The sequence below is a fragment of the Melanerpes formicivorus genome, unplaced genomic scaffold, assembly GCF_026170545.1.
Source record: "Melanerpes formicivorus ecotype bairdi unplaced genomic scaffold, bMelFor1.0.p_v2 SCAF_62, whole genome shotgun sequence".
Taxonomy (NCBI): domain Eukaryota; kingdom Metazoa; phylum Chordata; class Aves; order Piciformes; family Picidae; genus Melanerpes; species Melanerpes formicivorus.
In genome coordinates, this window is record NW_027142414.1 from 2,646,663 (window position 1) to 2,673,056 (window position 26,394).

The 26,394-nt window shown below is 40.7% G+C and overlaps 1 protein-coding gene across 5 annotated transcripts in view; it reads left to right on the forward strand.

The window, feature by feature from the left end:
• The window catches only part of SIPA1L1 (signal induced proliferation associated 1 like 1), a 239,752-nt gene that overhangs the window by 185,807 nt on the left and 27,551 nt on the right, over positions 1–26,394 (forward strand). For all 5 annotated transcript variants that reach the window (XM_068162142.1, XM_068162144.1, XM_068162141.1 and 2 more), the window contains 4 exons: positions 4,388–4,964; positions 6,084–6,358; positions 10,013–10,291; positions 22,484–22,633. In XM_068162142.1, coding sequence (XP_068018243.1) covers positions 4,388–4,964; positions 6,084–6,358; positions 10,013–10,291; positions 22,484–22,633 — 1,281 coding nt within the window. The remainder of the gene's footprint in view (positions 1–4,387; positions 4,965–6,083; positions 6,359–10,012; positions 10,292–22,483; positions 22,634–26,394) is intronic.

A 26,394-nucleotide genomic window follows, 5' to 3' on the forward strand; every position in this document is an offset into this window, starting at 1 on the left:
CTTCACTGGATACGGGGGACCTGAGCGCTAAGGGAGGTGGGATAGGTTTAGGAATAATGTATTGTTATAAATAAAGGTTTTCCAGAGTATTCCAGAATTCCAGGGGGGCTGCACAGTCCCCAGAGGGTTTGACAGGACATTACAGAATTTATTCTTCCCATCCCATTCTCCTGCAAATCTCTGTATGATCTGAAGCTGCAGCTTTTCTTGCTCTTCTTTCCCCCTTTTTTGCTCCTCTGTGCTTTGCTTGCTTTCTGGCTCCTCGCTTAACTTTGTTTGGGTTATGGTAAGCCTTGGTATGACAGGGACTGGGAGAGAGATTTGTTAGCTGTGCAACAGCCTTCAGGTTTTGTCCAGGGGGATCTGAGCTATTGTTGGGTTATAGATACGTGTATGTTTTCTTATCTTTTATATTTAGTTTACTTCTGTATTTAGTCTACTTTTGTAAATATTATTTTCATTTAACTTCCAAATTCTGTGTTGTTGTTTACTCTTTTGGAGGGAAATTCCACATTCTGTCTGGTGCAAAACCAGCACAGGAGGTGTCACTCCTCTCCTAAATCCTCAGTAGGGAAATGCAATGAAAGATAGAGGTTGAGTAGATTTTGAGTGGTGTGAGTTTAGAAAACTGCTATAAAAGTAAATAGACACATGTGAGTATGTAAAGGAAACACACCTGATGAGGAAGTTAATGCTATCAGTATGTGCACACACCTGCACACACTCCCACACACCCCACACCCCCCCCTTACCTTTCACCCATTTTGGAATGTGTTTTAAATTCTGCTCTCACTTCCTTTATCATCTGTTCAGTAAGAGTAGGCTTGAAGAGTATTTCTTTATTGATTCATCTGAACTTACTTTTTGTTTGCATAATTTGAGCATCTGACTTTATGTTCTGGTTTTGAAATTAGGAGAGTGAAAAAGTCTGACTAGCCTTTCAGAAGGGGAAATACTTTTGTCTTGAAATACCCAATTTTCTTTCTCATTTGAGTCCAGCAAAGACAGTTCCCAGCATTAAATAGGAAAAAAACCCAACCACCAAAACCAACTTAGTGTAACTGTAAAGCCAGCGGAAAATGGTAATTGGTACTAATGTACAATAAAGAATTTCAAGATGAGATTCCTGTTTAGCAGATACTTTTAAACAGAATTGAAAGCATATAGAAATAATGGGTTGGAGTTACACTTTTTATGATCAGTGAAATCTTTTACCTTTGTTATTTGTTGAACTCTTAATGTACTTTTGTTGTTAAATGTTGATTGATCTCAGGGAAACTCTTCTAAAACTCCTTTATTAAAAATATGAAGTGTCAGAGTAATGGATTTGAAGAAGTTACCTCGAAATGAAATAGCCTTAGAATTAATTCATCTGTGCTGAAATGTGTATGTTCACCTAAGTGTCCCATTCAGTCAAGTGCTTACAGGAAGGGCTGAGAGTAGGGTGTGCGAACTGCTGTATTCATGTCTTCCAAGTAACTACTTTAAGGTTTAAAGGCTTTCCTCTCCCCATAAGTTTTTGGTAAAGCTCACACAGCATTTCTAGAGCTGATGCTGAACTTTGTGGGTGTATTAAACTCTCCTGCAGAAGGCATGTTCATGATCCTCACTTTAAGTCAGCTTCCTGACAAATTCCACTGCTACATAATTTATGTGGACATAGCTTGTTTTTAGACATATGTTTCAGCTCTTACTCTGTACTGAAACTGATTTTTGAAGTGAAAAGAAAGTAGGAAATAAATCCACAAGGGCTGCAGATGCATTTTCCATTTGAATTGGGTATTACAAACCTAGAGAAAGATCTGGTTTGGGTTATTACTTTAAATACTATGACTGCACATTTTCAATGTCTTAAGTTTTAAAAGGCGTGGGAAAGATTTATAGTTGTTGCACTGTAGTAATTCTAAATATCCCAGGGTTCCATTTCTGACCTTCAGACATCTGAATCACTGTCATTTTTGAATTCTTCACAACTACAAGGGCTGGAACCTTACTGGTTACTATTAGTGAAGAGAATTTGAGAATTCCAGCTCTAGTGGTGCTGCTGGCAGGGGAGAAAACCGGTAACAGTGTCACTGTTAATTTTGTCACAGGAGACTGCCAGAGCATTCTGTGGTTTTGCACTGTCTCTAAGATTAAAATCCTTTCAGTTTTTGTCCTTTCAGTGCAAACACTTGATAAAAATTTATAGAATTCCATTATGAAAAGGTTTTGTAGGAAACTTTTGAAAGTAAGGTTGACCTCTTTCACTGAATTATTTGGAACAGTTTCATAGATTCATAATTCTAGACAAAACAGGAAGCCATACAGCATAAAAATGTACTGGAATTTATATTAGGAATGACATAAAAGGAATAAAATCAATCAGTATCTTGGCCAGTGATTCTCGCTCCCAGCTAAGATAAACAATATTTCAGAAGTCTCCTTTTCTGTCAGCATTGTTCACTTGTAAAAACTTCTCTAGCGTATGTTAAAGATAAAATTCTTACCCATGTGATTCATGATACTGAAAATCTAATCAAAGAGAATGTCACTGGTACTTTTTCGTTGCACCCAGTAATTGTGTTTTAATGCTTAGGCTTCTATCTCCTAATCCTCGAGGACCACTGAAGATGATCAAGAGTCAGATGGTTGGGCCATAAGCACTCCCATTGCATCTTTTTAGATACATTGGAAGGAAATACGACAGTCAGTATCAGTTGCCAGAAAATAATATCAAAAACAGCAGCAACAAAAAACCGAGCCATCAAAGCCAAATAAATAAATACGCCACTTCAACACCTCACCACCCAAAACCAGAAGAGATGGTTAAAGATTGGGTGACTTAGTTTTTATTTTCCTGTATGCCCCTTCCCCTCCACAAAAGCTTTACTGGTATTTCTGCAGTCTCAGTTACTGATTTGGGAGGGGCATTCTCTGATTGCGTTTAAACATAGGTATTAAACCTTATGGTATCCTTCCAGTGCTTCAAGGAGGGGTGTGAGAGGAAAGGGTGCTACCAGAAAGATGAGGAGGAACTCTTTTATCAGGGAGTGTAGTGATAGGATGAGTGGTAATGGTTTTAAACTAGAAGAGGGTAGAGTTAGATTGGATGTAAGGAAGAAATTCTTCACTGTAAGGGTGGTGACACACTGGAACAGGTTGCAAAGGGGAGCTGAGGATGCCCCATCTTTGAAAGGGTTCAAGGCAAGGTGAGGTTTGAATACCCTGGTCTAGTGGATGGTGGCCCTGTCCATGGAAGAGGGACGGAACTAGATGATTTTTAAGGTCCCTTCCAAAGAAACTATTCTGTGATTCAGAAAAGTTAAAGTGTGAAAATAATAGCATCCAGTCTTCCAAATGAAACATCCCGTACATTTCTAGTGTGTTTAAATTCCAACCTACTTTTATTTATACAACTCCATTACCATGAGGAGTTAATATTTTTTCAGATCTGGTTATAGATACGTGGTAAATCATACTCAAACTTTCCTTGTCACAAAGCTGTTGAAGTACAGTTGTCAGTCTTTTCTTGGAACAGACCCCCAAGTGAATGATACTGGACTGGAATGGCAAATCTTCAGTGATGCTGAACAAGGCATTCTGTGTGAAAAAGAATTGGCCAGGGAGAACAGCTAAACTTACCAGCATTGCCTCAGGCAGTCTTTTTGTCAGTCCACCACTTGGTACAGAAACCAAATGGAAGAGTTGAAAAAGAAAGCATCTATCTATAATGCATGTCTCCAAACTTCTAAGAAATGCCTTATTTACTATTTTGGGAGCCTGCTTCTATCGCTAGCATTGTGATATCAGCTGGGGTAGTTTTCAATACAGACATTTAAAATGCAACCAGTAGTGTGATGTATATATTATGCATCCAGTCACCAGAAGATGTTTCTCACATCTCACTGGTCTCCTGAGATGACTTTATGGTCTTGAGATCTTATTAATGTGTCCATTTGATTTGTATAGCTAGGATTGGTCATACACTTTGCTCTCTTTTCAGATAAGCCCTTCAGCTTTAGGTAGCTAATTGCAAGCCAACCTCTGTAATAGCACGTGTGAGAAATTTTCTGTTTATAGTAAAACCAACCAAAATTCATAGCTACCATATATGAGTGGTTATCAAACAAGCATGGTTTTGCACTTGAAGCTTTCTTGAAGCTGTGGTACTGCGGATGACTCAAAAACGCCTAGGTGCAAAAGTAAGCACACAGTAAGGGGGACATAATCTCCACACTGGTAACATAAACATGCAAATACAGACATGCTGCTGAGAAAAGGAGAGAAAATTTGAGAGCTTAAAAAATAAAAGGAAATGTGTTTTCTGTATCCAAAACCTTGTGGATTTGCATACAGTTGTGGTGGGTTGCAACACTGCTTCTTACTCTATCTTTTTTCCTTCTAGCGTTGCTGTGACAAGATCCAGAGATGTACCCTCCTTTGGACCACCTATTCCAAAAGGCGTCACATTTCCTAAATCAAACGTGTTCAGGGACTTCTTACTGGCCAAAGTCATTAATGCAGAGAATGCTGCTCACAAATCAGAAAAGTTTCGTGCGATGGCCACCAGGACGCGTCAAGAGTACTTGAAAGACTTGGCAGAGAAGAACGTCACCAACACACCTATTGACCCTTCCGGCAAGTTCCCCTTCATCTCGCTTGCTTCGAAGAAGAAAGAAAAGTCCAAGCCTTATCCAGGAGCAGAGATCTATAGCTCTGGTGCTATTGTATGGAGTGTCCATGCAAAAGACTACAGCAAGGGTATGGAAATAGACTGTCTCCTCGGCATCTCTAATGAGTTTGTAGTCCTCATCGAACAGGACACGAGAAGCGTGGTGTTCAATTGCTCCTGTCGAGACGTGATAGGGTGGACTTCCACAGACACCAATATCAAAATATTCTATGAGAGAGGTGAATGTGTTTCCTTGGAGAGCTTCATCAGCAACATTGATGATATCAAAGAGATCGTCAAAAGGCTGGAGGTTAGAATCTATTCTCTTGTTTGGTTCCCCTTCTTTGCTTTCTTCTCTCACCCTGCTGGCAAGTAGGGCTTCAGTTTAAGTAATGCTGGGGGGTTCCTGAAACCGTTCTAATGGTTTATTGCGAAAGCAGGATGTGCCTGCTTTTATTTCTCAAAATCCACCATTGCTTTCACCTTTACCAGACATCAGTCAACCTCAGCTGGTCAGGTGTGTCAAAAATGTCTCAATATATTAATTTTCAACAAAGGAAACAAAGAGCCTTCTTTTGCATTTATTACTCCCACACAAATACCCACGTGTCACCTTAACTCTTTTCCTTGTTTGCCTTCCATTTCTCTGGTTTATAGGCTGCTTGTATCTTGTCTCAAATGAAGCTGTAGTATCTTTGACACTGACTTACTACATAGCCAGCAGGATGCAGTCCCTATACCTAGTGCAGCCTTCAGATATTTCCTGAATGGGTGTGATAAACTAAAAAATGCAGTGAATTGTGGTATCTGTGGGTAAAACAACTGCCCATGCACATTCTTTGTCCAGTTAAGTTATAAAATAATGTGTTAGGTTTCATAGTCTTTCCTGTCATTTCACAAGTGTAGTTATATAATGACCAGGAAAAAGTGAATTCCAAGCTCTATTGAAGTAATTACACTTGATGGTATTTGTGATCGTGGTACATAGAAGAGTTGGCACAGACCCTAAATTACTCTTCTTAGTAGCTGCACGCTGCTGCAGTCTGGCTGAATGTAATCTTGGCATTTACTGAAGCAGCCAGAATAGTGAAATAGTTGATTGGTTACTGAAATGTAGAATCAAGGAGAGATGCTTGTGTAACTCCATATGTTTTTCTGTTGTGTGCTGCCATGTGTCTTCTAAAATGCCTCTGGTTTCAGTAAGAATTTGAAGGCAGAACTTGAGTAACCAGACTCTACTAAAAATACAGGTTTGAGCAACAAGACCCATTTCAGCTGATTATATACCCAGGACTGTGACACATATTCCTTGATCATGTCCCACCATTGTCTTGGGAGTTGGTTTATTGTACAACAATGGAGCCAGTAAACCTCTATTAGCCCTGAAAGTCTCCCGTGCATTGAACTCTATCTTCATTTCAATTTGCAGCTAGTGACTAAGGGCTGTGAAACAGTGGAAATGACTCTGCGTAGGAATGGTCTGGGTCAGCTTGGTTTCCACGTAAACTATGAAGGCATTGTGGCAGACGTTGAGCCCTACGGCTACGCATGGCAGGCTGGGCTGAGACAGGGCAGCCGGCTGGTGGAAATCTGCAAGGTGGCTGTAGCCACTCTGACCCACGAGCAAATGATCGACCTTCTCAGAACATCGGTAACGGTGAAGGTCGTCATCGTCCCTCCCTATGAGGACTGCACACCACGCAGGTATTGGTTCATAGCTGCATTTGGTCTGTAATTATATCTTGACTGGTGGCTTCAGAGGGGAAAGCAAAAACACCACAGTGTAAGTGTTAACCTCCAGAACCTGTGGTGTATTTATACTACGGTATCCAGTATTGTCAAGTGAAAGAGGAGGACAGGAAAAACTGCCCATATTCCAACTCCAGGCCCCATAAAATATTCATTGAATGCCACAGTTTAATAAATATGTGAAGAACCTCACATGTCCTTTAAGTTCCATGAAATTTAACGTGGAGATCAAACAACTTTTGTTGATAGCTGTGTGCTTGTGATTCATCAAAACAAAGAGTATATTTTCCTCCCTGCTTTCCCATGTCGGCAGTTTGCAGTGTCTGTGGATGTAATTCTTGAAAGCTGTGAACAGACTTACATGCTTCTACTTTCACAAAGGAGTGAGGCTATAAATGATGACAGTGTATCAAAGGTATGGATCTGGCCAGAGAAACTGCTGCAAGTTGTAATTCTTTTTCTACTCAATAGTAGGTCTTACTGCATCTCGCTTCCCATCAGTGTTAAGCCTGAGGCTTGTGTCAACTGCATTACTGTTTTTATGGCTTTAAACTGTTCCTTGATCAGAAATAAACAGTAATACATGCCCTTTTTTTTTCTTATTGAACATGAAGTCCCTCCTTTTTTTTTGTTTTTGAACTCACACTAAAGCTTTTTATAATTTTTCTGGCTCCCATCTGAACCTTCTGCAGTTGTCTGCAGCATTCAGCCACATCAGTTAGTCTGATTCCCTTATTACCGACATCCTCCATTAATATCTTGCAAATGCTATATGATGGGATGATTTTTAATAAACTAAATTTGCCTGCAGGCTAGCTCAAGGTTTATGCTAGATTTGCCAAGAACAAGCAAGTACAGTTTTCCAAGTTCAGTTTCAATGTGTTCCTTGTATTGAGAGACTGAGAACACAATTTGTACTGCCTTTTTCCGCTCAGGCAATATCTTTTGTAGGGGTAGATGCTAGCTCTTTGTATACTTAATGTTTAGGGCTGAACTTAAAAGCATGTTTATTACATTGATAAAAAATGGTGTCTCTGAGCAAAGACTTTGTACTTGCATAAGAGTCCATGTTTGTTGTTGTTTTGAGCTATATTAACTCCTTGTGTAACTGGTAGCGAAACAGAAGCAGAGAGGAAAGGAGTTTTCTGTGCCCTTTAGTTGTCGGTGGAAAATTGAATACATGTCAGGGATCAAAATGAGCAGTGGCATAAGGTCAATCATGAGGAATTTGGAAAGCTTTTGTACAGTACTTAGCAGCCTGAGCAAATGGAAAGTTCAGCTGCAATCACAGCAAAAGGATTAGAGCAGAAAAATCTGTGTGGAAAGCACAGATCCTATTATTCCTAAACTAAAATTAAGTACAACCAAAAGCAGGCTTAGCTTTGGTGCATCCAGACCCACAGCAGGAAGAGAAATTACTGCACCTCTTGAAATCCTGTGCTTGGCATCAGTGAGTTTTGTTGTCCTGTAGTGACCAAATGTTCCTGGTGGATTACTGCATAGTTATAAAATTTCATAAATCAACTCTTTATCCTCTTTATCTAGAATCATTAAGGTTTAGTGACTGCATCTTGAATTTGTAGCTATCCTACAGACATTGCTAGAGACTTGACTTAAACCTTTGCACAGAGCAGTTTCTCTTTGGCAATCAGCTTTCCAAATTTGGAGTCCTTTTGTTAGGTCTTCTGGAGCTCATTTAATATTTCAACTACAGTAACTTCTGCAGCCCATAGCTGAAATGAGGATCAATTCTGCTGGGTATAGTGCATTCATATGAGAAACAGTCTCCATCCTGGTAAGTTGATTGGCATGAAGTTGGTGGAAGAGAGGAATGCAGTTAGATAAGATGACTTGCCAGTGGCATAAGTAGAAGGTCAGAGGCAGGTACAAAAATACATCCAAATACCCTGATTTACAATCTAATACAGGCCATGTTGTGGTTGTATCTCTGCTAGAAGATAGTCATTAAAACATTGCCACTAAACTCATTTAGAGGACCGATTGCTGACCTTGAAATTAAGGACACTGCAGCAAGAGGAAATTGTGTATTCTTGATTCATAAACTGTAGCTATGCAAAGAAGAGAGAAACCCAGGCTCCTGAAGTATATAATCACTATGAAAAGACTAGCAGTGACACAAAATATGAAGAGAAAAGAAAAAAATCCCAAGGGTACCAAGATTTTAGTTAGGTTGTGAATGAACTTTGGAAACAAATCTCCTGATCATCCCCATCTATTATCCAGTGGTTTACATCCAAGAATGGCCTGAGAGCAGACAAACATTTCCTTTCAGCTGAAGCTGACCTACCTGTGCTTCAGGAGTACCTCTCATGTCTTCCAACTGCTAGTTTAACTTGCAGGTTAAGACTAGAGGGTAGGGTGGACCAGAATAAAACCACAAAATACATGTACTGTGGACAGCAGGATCTCAGCACTCTGCTGCTATTAGACTGTACAACTCACCAAGGTCGGCAGAGCCAGATCACAGGTATCTGCTCTGGTTTGCTGCTATTTCTCAGCGCTAACAGTGAAATCTCTTAGAGGAAAAGCCAGTAGAAAATTCTGCACTGATTGTTTATTTTTCCTTCCCATTGGATAACGATGTGTGTACGTTAGCAAAGTAATCACTAAAAAAGTCACCTAAACAGAGTTACATACCTTTGTCAAGAGAAATACCAGATTATCCTCAGTGAAGCTGAAAGTCACATCTGCTTTCCAAATCTCTCATTTTAAATACATGGAGAAGTTTGTTCTGTGCCGCATTAGCTGGACTCCTGGTTTGCTCCAGCCTTAATGCTGTTCTGTTCCTGTTCATCCTCAGGAGGCAATGGGCATCTCTTGGACTGGGCATCTGCAATTTTTAGCAAGTGTTTTGTTTTGGTAATGTGCAGGTTCGTCAACTGAGATACTGCAAAGCCAAAGATGTTTGAAAATTAAGTGTAATGCATTATTTCATGGGAATCTTGTCTTATCATGAGCATCTGTGCATCAGAAAGGTTTATCTCAAAAAGAGCTACATTTCACATCTTAAGTGTCTGGGTGCAAGTAAGTTCTAAAGCCTATGACTTCAAATTAGGAAGAGAGAGATCTTTCCAGCAGACTTTTTTAGGCTTTTCTAACCCAGTAATCAGATGAAGAGTATCATAATTTGTTAAATATAGAATAGGACTAAACCAGGTTGGCAGAGACCTTCAAGATCATTGAATCCAACCCATCACCCAACACCTCCCAATCAACTAAACCATGGCACCAAGCACCCTATCAAGTCTCCTCTGAGGTCCCTTCCAACCTAAACAATTCTATGACAATTCAAAATGAAAATCACTAACAAAAATCAATTAACTTTAAAGGGCCAACAAGGCTGTTAAGAACTGCACAGTACTTTTAATGAGTCATAGCAGCAGAGTTTAACCCAAGCACTCCCACAGTAAGAGGCAATCCAAAGCTCCAGAGAGTTACTCACTCTAATAATGTTTCTAATAAGCAAAATAATACATTCTACAGTTTTATAGAATTCATTCAGTGTCTGTCTTCAACTTTGTATCCTTGTGAACAGGATGTATTCAATTTTACCTTTTCTAGCAGCGTGTTAAATGTCTTCATTTCTAGGAGTTCCTCAGAAAACTACCGTATGCCGGTGATGGAATACAAAGTGAACGAAGGAATGTCGTATGAGTTCAAGTTTCCCTTCAGGAACAACAATAAATGGCAGCGAAACGCAAGCAAAGGACAGGGACCTCATGTGGCTCAGGTACCATCCCAGATACAAAGTCCAGTAACATCCAGGATTGGCTCTGGGAAAGGAGAAGGGAAAATGCCACCCCCGGAACGTGCAGCCAACATCCCCCGAAGCATCTCTAGTGATGGGCGCCCGCTGGAGAGCCGGAGGTATGTGTCGTCTTCAGAAATGGCTTCTCATTGCTGCTCAGAATCTTGTCTGGGGGAAAAAGCACAATAGGTTTATTCAAGTGCCTGAAGACTTCTGTTAATCTTGGTTTTAATTAATCAAAAGGTGACATGAATATGAGCATAACACCAGGCAAAAGGAAATGCCTTTCCTGGCATGATTAACCACCAAATTAAGCATTCTGGGATGGCTAAAGCTGTATTTCCCTGTGTTGGAGGGTATTCTAGAACTGCTGCATTGATATTTATGTTTTTAATGAGTTACAATTGAAGTTTTAGATCGAAGAGTTCCTGAAGTTTTGCAACAGTTAAAAATTTTAGGTTTTAGGCTCACTAGAATTGCCTAGAGCTCTCAAGCCTGAAGCATCATCTAACAGGCTGTTTAGCAGAAGAATCCTGACCAGCACGGAATGGAAATTTATCCAGTTAGGGAGTTTTCAAACTTTTTAGGCTAGAGAAGAGATTGCTTTGAGCTTGCATTTCTTTAGGGTGTTGTGGGTTGGTTTTGTTTTGGTTTTTTCTCCACCCAAAAGTGATTATTATTAAGATGGAAGTATCAGGCACATCCTGTCCCAGTATTTTCATTCTTTCCTGGGAAAAGGTTATTTCATAGTATTCAAATGAGCTGTCATTGTTTTGATTATCTACACAAATCTTTCACTGTCTCTGTATTTACAAAGAGATGTCCTGAGGGAGGGAAATTGTTTCATAGCTTGTGTTTCTTATTTTGGACAATCCCTTAAAAAAAAAAGCTGTAGGCAGATTCTGATCATGCTCTATGCTGCTGAAAAATGTAAAGCTGTGGAAATAAGATATGTATTGTGGAAAACTTTACAAGAGTTCTAGGAGTTGGGGCTGTTCAGCCTGGAGAAAGAAGGCTCTGGGTAGACCTTACAGTGGCCTTCCAGTGTCTGAAAGGGGCCGACAAGCAAGCTGTGAAGGGCCCTTTTACAAGGGCTCATAGTGTTAGGATGAGAGGGAATGGGTTGAAGCTTGAGGAGGAGTAGATTTAGATAGGTGTTAGGAAGAAATTCTTTGCAATTAAGGTGGTGAGACACTGGAACAGGTTGCCCAGGTAGGTTGTGTATGCCCCCTCCCTGGAGTCATTCACGGCCAGGTTGGATGAGGCCTTTATCACCCTAGTCTAGTGGAAGGTGTCCCTGCCTGTGGCAGGGGGCTTGGAACTAGAGCTAGACCCTTCCAATCCAAACCATTCTATGAATCCATGAATTAACTTAAAGCATTTCTCACATCCTGAAGAACTGGGAATAAAAATAAATGTTCAAAGGTGATATAGTCAAGACCAAGAAATTACCAAGGCAGATTTGATACTTCTGTTTGAGACACCTTGTTAAGAAATTATAATAGTTGGTAAGGATTTAATTTTCTTACTTTTGTCCTCATTAAACACTATCATACTTGTGCACTCAAACTGATGAGAGAGTGTGTGTCCCCACCTTGTAGCTTTCTGTAAGTTCAGTAGCTGTATACTTAAGGCTTCCCTCAGTGTGAGCTGCAAAAGAAAATTTGCAGCAGTGGAAGCACTAGTACTTCACAGACAACCTGATAAGATTGTCTATAGAAGACACTGCAAAAGGGAGTGAGACATTGGACTTAATCTCTCTGATGGTACATTTGGACCAACACAAAAATTGCCTGGCTTTAGGCCATATCTGCCTGTTACAGCTGAAGTCAGGCAGATGCTGAGTTTGAAGGAGTAGGAGTTGGGGTGAGGGTTTAGGGGGTGTTTTTTGGTTAGTGCTGTAGAATCTCACTTTGTATTTATGGAAGGCATAGCAATACCTGAGCAAAGTTTAAAGCAGTGGAAAAGATCAGGTTCAGCTGAGTTGCTGCTTTTTCTGATGCTTCCATCTCGTCATGGTATTAACTCAAAAGAGTTTTGTTTAGTCTTGAGTTGACTGTACTATGACTCCTTCTAAGGACAGTGAGCCTTTGGCTGCACTGTGAGACAGGGTGGTATTAACTGTGTGTTTCTTGTGCATAAATTCTGCATGGGCAGCATTGCACACTTAAAACATCCAAGTCACTGGGTGCTTCTAGAGGGGGTATATGGCCTGGCAAATATTTGCAAAGTGAAGATTACATTTATGTATACTCAATATTTGTTTTCAAACAGTTAAGCTTTGATTTTCCATTTCCCTCACTTTCAAGGCATGTAGCTGGGGTTTTTTTCTCCTCTAGATATCCTTTTAAGTATTTTTTATTCATTATTCCAAAACTGTTCTGTTGGATTTTTTTCACCCAAGTATATTATCCAAGTAGCTTTTAAGTTTGTCTGGGAATCTTTTTTGGTGCCTGAAAAATGTCTTCTCTCTTACCATTCTGGTTTGCTAAACATCTTAGTCTTGGCTAGGTCAAGTTTAAATATAGCAGCAGCTGCATAAGGTTAACATATTTTCAGATAAAGAAAAACACAGTTGTGTCATTTTAGAGGAGCACTGGAGGAGGAGAGAAAAGGGGCAGTGGGGGGTATAAAAAAGGCAATAATCTCACTCCAAGCCTCATTTGTCTTTTCTCTGCATGTTAAAAGAAAGCTTTGCTTTTGGGGAAGCTCAGCTATTTCTGTTCTTACCATGTAAAATCTATAAAATAATGAAGATGAGATTTTTATAGCCCTCTTAACCACAGCCTCCTTCAATTTTTCACCAGTTACTTCCATATTCTCCATAGCATGCAGGTCACCTCCTGGGAGGAGCTGGAGTCTGTGTTTCTGGTGCAGGTAGCAGCGATGGTGCTGGCTGTGCTTTGCTCATGATGATTTGTTTCTTTGAAGAGCCCTCAATTGGTTGGAGAAATGGAGGACCAAGGGTAACCTGGTAATAGGGGTATTGGGATCTGTACTGGTGGTCCCTCCAATTAATGTGATTAGAAACATGACCCCTCTGTATGCAAGATGGCTACTTCAGTCTCTCTCTGCAGTATTTATGCTCTATAGAGCAATTTTAAGGGGGTTTGTAAAAAAACCCACCTCCTGTTATGGCTTATTAGCCCAGCAGCACAGGTGTCCTGGGTTTCCTTACTACCATTAGAGCTTTACTTTTGAAAAGAAGGTATTGTCTGAGTGTCACTGGGCCCGAAAAACCTATGATCATCAGCATCAGTAAGGAATTTCAGTACTAAATCATATCTGTAACCTCAGTTTTAATGTCTGGTTGTGCTCTTGGTATCATTACCTATCTCTTGTGTTTGTGCAGTGCTGAGTTACAATTTCTACTTGCTGATGTTCAATTTCTCTTAATATTTAATTGTTATGAGACTGGAGCTCTGCACTCCTGCCTTTTGTGACTGCACATTGTTACTGAGCTGGGTGCAGTGACGGTGCTGGCAGATCTCATCTGCTGCTTAGAAACAGCATTCTGTAGTGATCTGTGTGTTTGAAGGGACATGGCAGCTGAAAAGCCCATAGTAAATTGATCCACATAGCTCTTTGAGCTCTGAATCTTAGGTGATTGTTTTGAAACTAATGCTGATAGCAGTAGCTCAGAACCACAGAAGATTGATACAGTCATTAGCCGTAACTTAAACAGGTGGGATTTCGAAGAATGAAATAGAGGTATAACATTTCTGACATATCATTTTAATGGAAAGATGTCAGCAATAAATCCATGACTTATATTAAGCATTTAGGAAAAAAACCCTGAAGAACTGAGGGACTTCATTTAAAAAAACACCAACAAACAACAGCTTAACAGGCAAGTGTTTACCTCTTTGAGTACAAAGTGTTCTGAGACTAACGCTCTAACTCTCTTTGAATTGCCTACTAGTGATATTTAACTGGTGATCACTTCATATAGCGAGTCTTTAAATATGCAAGCTAGTGAATAACTAATTTTTACCCTTGCTGATATTTGCATTTTAATACATTTAAATATGATAAATAAAAGCTGCATTATCAGTCCTGAGAACAGGATTTCCCTTAAAAGCATCTTACCTCCCTATTGGAGGTGTTCAGGAGGAGACTTGATGGGGTGCTTGATGCCATGGGTTAGTTGTTTAGGTGGGTTGGATTGGTTGATGGGTTGGACACGATGATCTTGAAGGTCACTTCCAACCTGGTTTATTCTATGTATTCTATGAAGATGGCTTTTGTAAGGTACTCTCCCTACTTGCTTGACAGTCCTTCATTCTGAGAAGGCAGACAAATGCCCAGTCCTAAGTGCTGGTATTTGCCTTTATTGGATTGCTCTCATGTCTCCAACTCAATAGCTTATGCTGAAATTCTTCCTGTGTCCAGTTTGGGGCCTCTCAGTTTAGGAAAGATGTTAAGTTGCTGGAATGTGTCCAGAGAAGGCCAAGAAAGCTGGTGAGGGGTTTGGAGCACAAGCCCTGTGAGGAGAGGCTGAGGGAGCTGGGGTTGTTTAGCCTGGAGAAGAGGAGGCTCAGGGGAGACCTTCTTACTGTCTACAACTACCTGAAGGGAGGTTGTAGCTTGGTGGGGGTTGGTCTCTTCTCCCAGGCAACCAGCACCAGAACAAGAGGACACAGTCTCAAGCTGTGCCAGGGGAGGTTTAGGCTGGATGTTAGGAATAAGCTATTCATAAAAGGATTATTGGCCATTGGTATGGGCTGCCCAGGGAGGTGGTGGAGGCACCATCACTGGAGGTGTTTAAGAAGAGACTTCATGAGGTGCATGGTGCCATGATTTAGTTGATTAGATAGTGTTGGATGATAGGTTGGACTCGATGATCTCAAAGGTCCTTCCCAACTGGATTAATTCTATTCTGTTCTGTTCCTCATAGTATCCTGGGTCCCTGAACATATTCGTGATTGATGTGTGCATTTGTAGGCAGGAACAATAATCCAAAAATTTGTAAGTGTTAAAACAAATCTCTCCTGTTACTGCAGCATTAAGATTGAAAAAACTAATACTATAAATGCAATAAATGTTGAGCTACAGCTTCCTTCACAAAATTAATTAGGCAGCACAGAACACTATGTAGCCTATAGCCCAGAATGTATCAGAGTGATACATTAAGGAAATCAACAATAAACCACACGTAGGTAAGGTATGGCAGAGATAATGTTATTTGAGATCTCATTTTGGAACTTTTTATTTCCTCTCCCAATTTTCAGGTTTTATTTTGTACACTTGGTTTCCAGACTTTATTGCAAACGTGCAGGGAAAGAAGATGAGATAGTGATAGATAGGCAGATGCAGCAGAGTGCCACAAAAATGATCAGGGGGTTGGAGCACCTCTGCTACGAGGACAGGCTGAGGGAGCTAGACAAGGAGAAGACAAGGCTCTGGGGACACCTAATAGCAGCCTTCCAGTGTCTGAAGGGGGCCTACAGGAAAGATGGAGAGAGACTGTTTGCAAAGGCCTGCAGTGACAGGACGAGTGGCAGTGGGTTCAAACTAGAGAAGGGCAGATTTAGATTGGATATCAGGAAGAAGTTCTTTACTGCAAGGGTGGTGGAACACTGGAACAGGTTTCCCAGGGAGGTGGTTGAGGCCCCTTCCCTAGAGATATTCAGAGTGAGGCTTGATGAAGCCCTGGGCAACCTGGTCTAGTCAGGGATGTCCCTGCTGACTGCAGGGAGGTCAGACTGGATGACCTTTGGAGGTCCCTTCTGGCCTGGACCATTCTGTGATTCTATGGTATTGATATCATATTAATTAATTGTAGTTATATGATAATATCATATTAATACTGTAAATCTCATTAATATGATAATGTCTTATTAATTAATAAGCTGGAATCAGTCTCAACTATAACTTGATTCAACAAACATTTGGAAAGTGTGAGCAAAGTGTGCTGCTGGATGTGTACACTTCAGTGTGCAGTTCAATGGATCAAAGCCCAAAGCATGAACTAGAAAATTTCTGAGAACAGTCAATGTTTTAAACCAAATGAAAAACTGAATGCTGGCATGACTGCAGTCCAGCACTGGCTGTAATTCCACAGTCTGGAAGTATTATAACAATATTCATTAGGACTAGTGTGGGATTAGCAATCCCAAGCACTGATATAGGCTGGGCAGCGACTGGCTTCAGAGCAGCCCTGAAGAAAAGGGCTTGGGGGTGCTGATGGATGCGAAACTCAGCATGAGCTGTCAGTATGTACTTGCAGCCTGGAAAGCCAATCACATCCTGGGCTGCATCAAGAGAAGCATAGCCAGCAGGTTGAGGGAGGTGATTCTTCCCCTCTACTCCACTCTGGTGAGACCCCACCTGGAGTACTGCATCGAGTTGTGGAGCCCCTATTACAAGAAAGACATGGACATGCTGGAGTGTGTCCAGAGAAAGGCCAGAAGGATGGTCAGAGGGATGGAGCACCTCTCCTTTGAAGACAGACGGAGTGTTTGGGTTATTCAGTCTGGAGAAGAGAAGGCTTCAAGGAGACCTTATTGTGGCCTTCCAGTATCTGAAGGGGGCCTACAAGAAAGCTGGGGAGGGACTTTTGAGGGTGTCAGGGAGTGATAGGACTGGGGGGAATGGAACAAAAATAGAAGTGAGTAGATTCAGATTGGATATTAGGAAGAAGTTCTTCACCATTAGGGTGGTGAGACACTGGAACAGGTTGTCCAGGGAGGTGGTAGAAGTCTCATCCCTGGAAATTTTTAAGGCAAGAGTCCTGTCCAGCCTGATCTAGTGTGGGTTGTCCCTGCCCATGGCAGTGGGGTTAGAACTAGATGATCCTTAAGGTCCCTTCCAACCCTGACAATTCTATGACTTGTAAGTGTTAACTGGGGACTTCAGGGGATGGTTTTGCCCTAAAACTTCATACTGCTGTAGTCATTGACTGGTGGTATTCATTTATAGGTTAATTCCTGCAGATGGAGTCCAGTTCAAGCTGTTCCCATTTTACATAAAATCCTGATCTGCTGCTGCTTCGCTTGGATCAGTGATGTTTCTCCTCATAAAAACAAGCAGGTGTCAGTGCTCATCTTGCCACTTGTCAAGTGAGAATTGTAGCACACAAGGTTTGAGGGTTCATTATTTTAAAGTTTGCATAACATTCTTCAAATTCAAATGTACTTATGTGAAGTTAGATATTCTGCATTTCCCACTGGCACCAGGACACAGACCTGCATGGGGCTTACCAAAGGTTTATTGGTGCACCTGGCTGTATGGCAAAAATTTGATGTTTCAAAACTATCTGAGAAGAGCCATGCTGTGTGATGTCAGGAGCTGGTCTCTCTTGTTTGACAGTGGCCATCAGCAGGAAGGCTTCTTCCTTGGTCTGACAGTGTGCTTCCTGGCTGCTGTTGAAGGTCAGGTGGAGCCAGATGCACCTGTACTGCTGTGTTTAGCAGTTTTGGATGATATCTCTTCATCCAGGTGCCTGCTAAGTGGTCTCTTGAGAGCTCCAGGTCTCCTACTTGTTCCTTTTTTATGAAGGATAATGAACAGTCGTTCTCTCAATCCAATGTAATTCACTTTTGGAAGATCAGTGAAATTCTGTATGATTTGTGGAACCGTGTAGCCTGTTCAGTGTTTCATCATACAGAAGGCATCGTGTACCTCTGGCTGTCCCCTTTATCTTTTCTTGTTACAATACATGTTTTCTGAAATGCAGTGATCAAATGGAAGACAAATACTCGAGGAGGTATAACAGTGTGTTGTGAGAGGGTGCGACATGACAGCACAATTGCATCTTCTGTTTCATTTGCTGTCCCCTTCCCCAAAATTGCTGATGTTCTTGTTCCTTTTTTGGGTGGCTCAGTTTCCTTTTTAACGTGAGAGCATTGACTCAGTGCTTTCAGAGAGCTGTCACATCTTGTGGTATTATTAGGATTGCAGAAATCAGACACATGGAAGGTAAGCATGCCAGAGTTAAGATTTGCTGTGCAATTTTATTCTGGGCTCTTGTGTAACTGTATTTTCTGATACTTCGATGAAATGATGAGAATTTCTCATAACAGACGACATCTGCCTCGTTCAGTTCACACAGTGGATGTAGCTCATTAAAGAGGAGCTATTTAATATTTTATTTTCCTCTTCATTACTCCCTCCCTATTTACTGGATGGCAATCAAATTCTGCTGTAGAGATGCAATTACTAACTCCCTTCTAAGCCTTACAGTGGTGCCCATTACTATAGTTTCTGAACACTTCACGGGTATTAATTAAACTTAATTTTCAAAACTCCTGTGAAAAGAGATGCCTTTGGCCCCCTTCACATTAAGAACAAAGGGACAGACAGAGAAATTGTTTTCTAATCATTTGCTGTGTCTTACTTTGGACACCTCATGTGTGGAAGTGTGCCCACCATTGTTAGTATTTTATAAATTCAAATTACTGCTTCAGTCAACTTTTCAGCTCAGAAGTAAATCAGACCTTGGAATCAAATCAGGCCTTTGAGAAAGCTGCAATTAGTGACAGTGAATGAAAACTTTTCTTTAACAAACATGCCAGTGGTCGTATGGGAGTGCTGCAGCAAGTACAAGATAAGAACTCAGTTTGCTAAGTCAGCACTGAAATGCTTTGGTTGCGAGGCCAGCTCTTCTCTTCTGCCAGCCTCCACCTCCTTCACTTCCAAGCTGCGCAGCTCTTGTAGGAGAAGCTATAGTGCAAAATAAAACTGCACGGGGCAGAGGTCCTAAGAGAGAAGGCATCTATGTGTGATCATATGGCTAAAGAATGCCTTAGGCCATAGGCACAAAGCATACTAGTCTGACCTTTTTCTTATGATGTGTGTATTACACACCTGTGCATACTGAAGACCGGGGTAAAATTGCAGCTAATGACAGGGAAATTAATGGAAGAGCAAGGCTGGTGCTTTCAATGTCTGTGTTGTCATACTAAACATAACATATGTATGCCCATCCCACTCACAAAAGATGATTTTCTTCCCATATTTGGCAAGACTCAACTAGTTCTTTCATGGTGAACTAGATCTGTTTGAATTAAATCACGCATGGTATAACCTCAGTTCAATTGACTGCAGTGCAATTGTGCCTGTTTAATGCAATGGATACGTGGCCTATTTTTAAATTCAATTATGGGACTCTGGCACTTAACCAGTTTGGAATTTCTTCTTAGAGCTGTCTTTTGAAATAGGTAATAGCTTGGTTTCGTTTGGTGTTTAATTAGAAATAAAAGACAAGGACAGAATATCTTAACTATAGAAGCATACTCCTAATACAATGCTCCTTTTGTCTGGGGAAATGCCTTTCATCAATAGATTTCAAAGCAGCTCCAGAAGTCAATGCAAACTAATTTACTCCAAAGTTCTTTTGTCTTATTTATATGTTTCACATACAATGGAAAACCTTCACTATTAATGTTTTTTTAGTGCTATTGTGAGCTGTACCAACAAAAAAAGAGCGCTGCTTTAAATAATAGGATGTGCTACCTGACTGGTTGTTCATGGCTGTTGTTCAGACCGCATTTGTAATACAATTTTGTTTGCCCTCGAGGTCTTTCATCTCTGTAAATGAGTTATAACTCCATGGCATGGTTCTGAAATCTTGACATTCCTTCTGAACAGTGCTGTCACTTTTTGGTAAAGCACAGGAAGTAAAGAGAAGGCATAACTGAACTTGAAGTGAAAATGTAAGCATTTTCCAACAGGAAATCATTTTACAGAAATGACTTGAGAAGTAATTGGTTTCCTTGCAATAATTTCTAATTTAGCATTGATAAAAAAAGGTCATACTTCTAAATGGCATATTGCTCTGTAAGCATTAACTGAGTTTCAGTGTGAGTGCCTGTTTTGGATGAGTGAATGCCATTGAAAGCACGTATTTGTGTTGGCTGAACTCTTCCTTTTTTTTTTTTTTTCATCTTTATAAGAATGCAACTGGGAAAATGAACTGCTTGGCTCACAGCTCTCCAAGTCTCCAATTCTTGAACTATGTTCTTTGCAATCAAATACTTCAGAGTTACTGCTTGATAAATGTGAGAAGTTCAGTTTGGTAGACAGGAATGGAATTGCTGGGGTTAGTATAGTACTTGCAATGGTCAGGCGTTAGATCATTCTTTTCTTGTCTGGGAAAAAGAGTGGCTATCAGTCATATGCACTCTATGAAATTCCAGATGATTGAGAAGTTTGGTCCAGTCCTACTGCCCTTTCCATTTTAAGATTTTTTTTTTTTAGCTTACTGCTTTTGTGTAGAGTACTGAGGGGGAACAGTTTGATATGTATCATAGAATCATAGAACCAATAAGGTTGGAAGAGACCTCAAAGATCACCAAGTCCAATCTGTCACCACAGACCTCATGACTACTAAACCATGGCACCAAGTGCCACATCCAGTCCCCTCTTGAACACCTCCAGGGATGGTGACTCCACCACCTCCCTGGGCAGCACATTCCAGTGGCGAATTACTCTCTCAGTGAAGAACTTTCTCCTCACCTCGAGCCTAAACTTCCCCTCATGCAGCTTGAGATTGTGTCCTCATGTTCTGGTCCTGGTTGCTTGAGAGAAGAGACCAACTCCCCCTGCCTACAACCTCCCTTCAGGTAGTTGTAGAGAGCAATAAGGTCTCCCCTGAGCCTCCTCTTCTCCAGGCTAAACAACCCCAGCTCCCTCAGCCTCTCCTCATAGGGCTTGTGCTCAAGGCCTCTCCCCAGCCTCGTTGCCCTTCTCTGGACACGTTCAAGTGTCTCAGTGTCCTCCTTAAACTGAGGGGCCCAGAACTGGACACAGTACTCATGGTGTGGCCTAACCAGTGATGAGTACAGGGGCACAATGACTTCCCTGTTCCTGCTGGCCACACTATTCCTGATACAGGCCAGGATGCCATTGGCCTTCTTGGCCACCTGGGCACACTGCTCTGTGTGTGTGCATATGTACACACATATATGCACACTCTTTGTCTATATATGTATACATAATTAACAGCAATATACATTAATCAGTGCCTTTTTTATTTCCTTTTTATTTTATTCATTTTCAAAATAGCTTTTGAACTTTAAATTTCCTGCAGTATTGTGGCGAGAGCTGATTGAAATCTGCCACTCCTTTACAGATACAGATTAAGAGGCTAGGCTATGTAAATCTCTAAATCCAAGATGTATTCTAGGGCAATTATCTGTGTTTTACTGAAGTTATATACATTTTTTAAGTGTTCCATTTAATTTGTAAAAATTAATTTAGAAAAAATACTGTAAAGGTTTACATTGGCAGTAGGATTTTTGATGGTCATGGATGGCATAAGTTAAACTCCATGTAAATCACTGCAGAAGTTCTGAATGTCTTCAGACCCCAGTGAGCAGAGCAAAGAAGTACCTAGCAGCAGTGAAGTCAGTTGAGGTTTGGGAAACAAAATGGCACAAAGCAGCAAATGATCTAAAAAAGCCTTGAACTACAGAACAGGCTCTACCCGTTGAGCAGTATAAGCCTGCTGCTTCCAGCCATTCTGCCCAGGTGCATGTATTTCAGTTCTGGCCCATTTATTTGCCGTGTGGTTATTCTGACAGGAGGAGGCTTCATGTGACTCAGGTCTCTATTTTCAAGCAGAGTTTCAATAGATGGAGATAGTTCATATTAGAATGCTACACTTCTAGAGAGAGTTTTAGGTGTTTTTTTTAATTTCAGCCCTTGCAATTTCACTGAATCACATAATGTTAGGGACTGGAAGGGACCTCAAAAGGTCATCTAGTCCAACCCCCTCTGCCAGAGCAGGGTCTCCTATACCAGATCACACAGGACCACATCCTGGTGGGTTTTGAATATCTCCAGAGAGGGAGACTCCACAGCCTCCCTGGGCAGCCTGTTCCAGTGTTCCATCACCCTCACAGTGCAGACAAATTTGGTGGCATAGAGATAAGATTGATACTCCTGGGAGAGCTTGCTAAGACAGCTCACTAATTTAAATTCCAGGAAAGAGTTTCTTTTGAGAATGTGAAATATTTTGTTCTGTTTCGTATTTTCATGGGGAATGTTGTGCTTCATTATCCCTTACCAGGAATCTGTAAAAACTAATGGGACTTCAGAAACTGGGATGCTGTCCTAGTGTGTGGTGAGATTTTCCTCCCACACTTGCCTCTTTCCATTTGCTCCCTGGCATCCTGCTTTTCAGAGTTGATTTTCCATGGTTTCTAACAGATTAATAAGGGGAAAACATCTGATCCTACAATTGACTTAATTTCTGCTGTCTCCCTGATATATTGTTCTTTGCTGATGTGACAATTGGCACGATGTTGTCCATCATGCTTTGCACTGTTCAGTATTGCTGATCCAACTGGTTCCTTTGCTCTGCATAGGTTGTCTCCTGGTTCCGATGTCTACGTCACAGTTTCATCCATTGCCTTAGCAAGATCGCAGCAGTGCCGTAATTCTCCAAGCAACTTATCATCCTCCAGTGATACTGGCTCTGGTGGGGGCACATACAGACAAAAATCTATGCCAGAAGGGTAGGCACCAGACCTTTTTCATACTCTTCTTAGGCAGGCTTTTTGTTCTCTGTTCCATTTGTTGTAACATACGTTAGACTAAAGGAGTGCTCATACAGCCTCCCGTCAGCTGCTGTTTACATGCATTAAAATGTGTTTGTTTTCAAATGTCACTGTCCTGCTTCTTGAGAAAATCAGTTTTAAAAACCTCTTGCTTTCACCTTTTCTCTTTATGACCTAACCACTTTCTCCGATCCTAGTCTACAACTGCTCGGGTTACTATATGAAGGAACCTTTATGTATGTAAAACTCTTCATTAAAGGTACTGTTTTCATGTTGCAAATGGTTTCATTTCACAGGTTTAGATTCTAACATAAAATAAGTTATAGTTTGGGGACTTTGCAGTCTGTGCTAATGGTTGAAGCGAGTAGTGTTGAGTGCAGCTAAGACTTCAGGTGTGTAAGCACAAAAGTGCCAAGTAATCCACAGCTAGCAACCTTTTCAGGTATTCACAGCCATCCTGTTTCAAGGCACTCTTCTTCCAAGTTTCTAGAAATCTTCAAACTCTCTGAAGTGATTCAATGTCAATGTAAGGGGAAACTTGCAGATAAAGAAATTAAATCTGCATCATTTTCAGAGCTCACTGAAAGGAGCAATAAATCAAGCATCTCCAAGTAGAGAAAAAAGTAATTGGCAGCAGGAAAGCTGTCTACCACGTTCCAAATTACTTCCTATAGAGAAGATAAAGGGGCCAAACTGATGATAGCTCACACTGCAAAGCTTCCATCTGAAGTCTTCTTGAGTACATTGGAGGTCATTGCGTGTAATTCATTCTGGTTTGGGTCTTTATAAAGTAGAGATGTCTTTTTCTCTATTAAAAAAAATATATATAAATCTACTATTAGTAAGATTAAAGACTGCTGTCAGGAGCTGCTTAACACAAGGCACTGTCTTTCACCATTTTGGTGCCAGTAAGAGAACGCTGATTTGTGTCAGCCCAGAGAATGCTGTTCCAACCATGTGTTATAGAATGGGCTGCTGCTTTTTTCCAGAGACTTGTCCTCCCTGTTCTTTTCCTTGCAGATTTTCTCTGAACTCATTAAGCTTTGCTGTAAGGAAACTAAATAGAAGTGTGTCCAGAGCTCTGCGGCTGGAAAAGGCACTTAACCTCTTAACAGCCTGCACACTTCCTGGCTCATTCCTGCCAGCAGTGCTTGTGTGTTGCCTTGAATTCTGAAGAGCAGCTTGTGCTCTCCATATCTTGTCTTAATTTTTCTAACTACATCATTTGCTCTACAAAAAAGGTACTGCTGCCATATGTCCCTAGACCTCACAAAGACAACTGCTTGAGTAGGAAGGGATTTTCACAGGTGCTGAGATTTTTGTTTTCACAGATTCATAGAATGATTTGGGTTGGAAAGGACATTATTGGCCTCAGAGCACAGCAGCATCTATCCCAACCCTTCACTATCTTGTAAGTTAATACATTCAGTGCAGCTTTCTTTGAGCAGTTTGGAAGCTCAGCAAAGAGGTGTGTCCTAGAAACCTGGTGTGTGTAGTCTTTTTGGGGTTGAAGTTTCCATTCTGAGCAAAGAAACACTGTTTAAAAGGAATAATGACTTTACATGTTCCTTATTGGATGCTTTTTTAAGAAAGTCACTTACTAAACTCCAGTTGTTCACCTATTATGTGCTATTCTTAGAGGAGAAGCATTTTGTCTTCCATAGTATTCTTGCACACTCAAGTCACATTTACCCAGGAATTTCCAGAGATTTTCTATCAGTCCAAGTGGAAAGTGTGAAAAATGTAATTTTGAAGGAAACTTCCCCTTGCCTCAGTAGGCAAAGCAATGTCTGTTACTACAAATCATTGTAGTTCCACATACACATTCTGCTGAGATTTGTCCAAGAGACCAGATTCAGGGCAACTCTGTAGTGATGTTTGAGGGTAGAGCAGGTCAGCAATCAACCCATGTATCTTCTTAAAATAGGGGAGAGATGTTTTTAGCATTTAATTGCCAAGATGCTGGAGAGAAGGTTGGGCTGGAGAAGGGACACTATGTCCCATAGGTAGTCTTCCCAAGGTGAGCCTCTGGTCCAGCCTGTGTACACTAGGCCCTGAGACTTCCCAGTGCTGGAAATCTCAATCACATAACTTGTGTGTACATTTCTTTCTTGTGGCATGATATGACAGATTTGAAAGTTTGTGAAACCTAAATGACTGGAAGCATGAGTGAGTCCAACCTCTGTCAGACATTCGTAGAGCAGTCACTGCTGCCTCTTCCAGCTTCTTGGTCTGTATCCTGAGATGGGTATGGGCAAAACTTCACTGCCTTCAAGAATATCCACATTTGTCTTGATGCATATGTGTGAGTTTCATACACTTATCCTATGTTTACCTGAAGGTATGTATATGCAATAAATGATTGTAGAATGTAAAAATGAACTTCCAAACCACTGGAATAACAAGTTCTTTTTCTTATGGCAGAGATGTAAAATGTGTATGGAAACTATTTCACTGTTCTTGAAACTGAGATTGATTTCTCCTTTGAGTTTTCTGGGGTTCATTCCTATGTGCCCTAATGGGCTCTCATTTAAGCAGCATAGAACATAGCACCACCTGCATTTATTATTCCTGCTTTTAAACAGTCCATTTAATATAAAAAAGACAATCTAAAGACACATCTTGCTGCTCAATTAATAGAGCAGTGGTTTTAATGAATTAGGATTTGAAACATGGTGGTTTTGTCAACCTCTGTTCTTGAGAAAACATTAAAACTATGTCAAATCATATAAAATATGCAAATTGGAGAGCTGGCTGCTTCTGTACAAATGAATATTATGGGCTTTACCTAAGAGGACAATGCATGAAAGTAAAATGGATGCAGCACATCATCTTTGCACCAAAATTCTTGAATTTCCCCCCCCCGCCTTGAGTATCAACTTTTAGTTATTTTATCCTGAAAATATGTTCTTCCTAAAACACTTTGCCATCACCTCAGATCAATCAGCCATTGAAATGCTGTGCTTAGACTTTTTATGCATCTGTTGAGTTGGTATTGAATTCATCACATTTAATTGAGGTATTTGATTAAGTTGAATCCTCACTAGTCTGTGAATAGAGAAGGAAGAGCATTGCTCAATTTCAGTTTGAATCGTTTGTCTTCAGAGGGCAGATGTATCTGGGTTTTCTTTATTCATCAACCCATGCGTTAGCTATACCAGGCAGTGGTGAACAGAATGGAAGTGGGGTCATGTTTGGGTAAAATTTAGGCAGCCTGCATTTCCAAATGTGGCTTTTAGAGATGTGCTGCATGCACAGAAGTGTCCCAACTGCTTGCCTTTAAGGATAGGAATGGGATCTTGCTGTTCTGAGTCATACAGCTCTTCTTTGGTGACTTCACTTGAGTTAACAAGTACATAAACTTTCACATGCAGTAAGCACAATGAGCTTGCTCTGATGGTTGGGCAGATGTCTCTTTTGCACTGGAGGTCATGTGAGGTAGTCTGTACTTAGTAAAGCACAGTCTGAGCATTTTATATTCTGTTTTTATGTCAGACACTTAGGGCTACAGAAACTCCTTGATATATAGAGAATCTGTCAGCTTGTTGTAATTCTTTTGGGTGTAACTGTGCATGCAGAGTTTGGGGAATTTTGATTCCTTCTGGGTATGTCTGCTTTAAAAAAAGCTTCAGAAATGCATTACTGTTGGCAAATTCTTAACGATTGATCTGCTGAGTCTGAACCAAACTATGGTTACTGTGGACTTAATTTATATATAA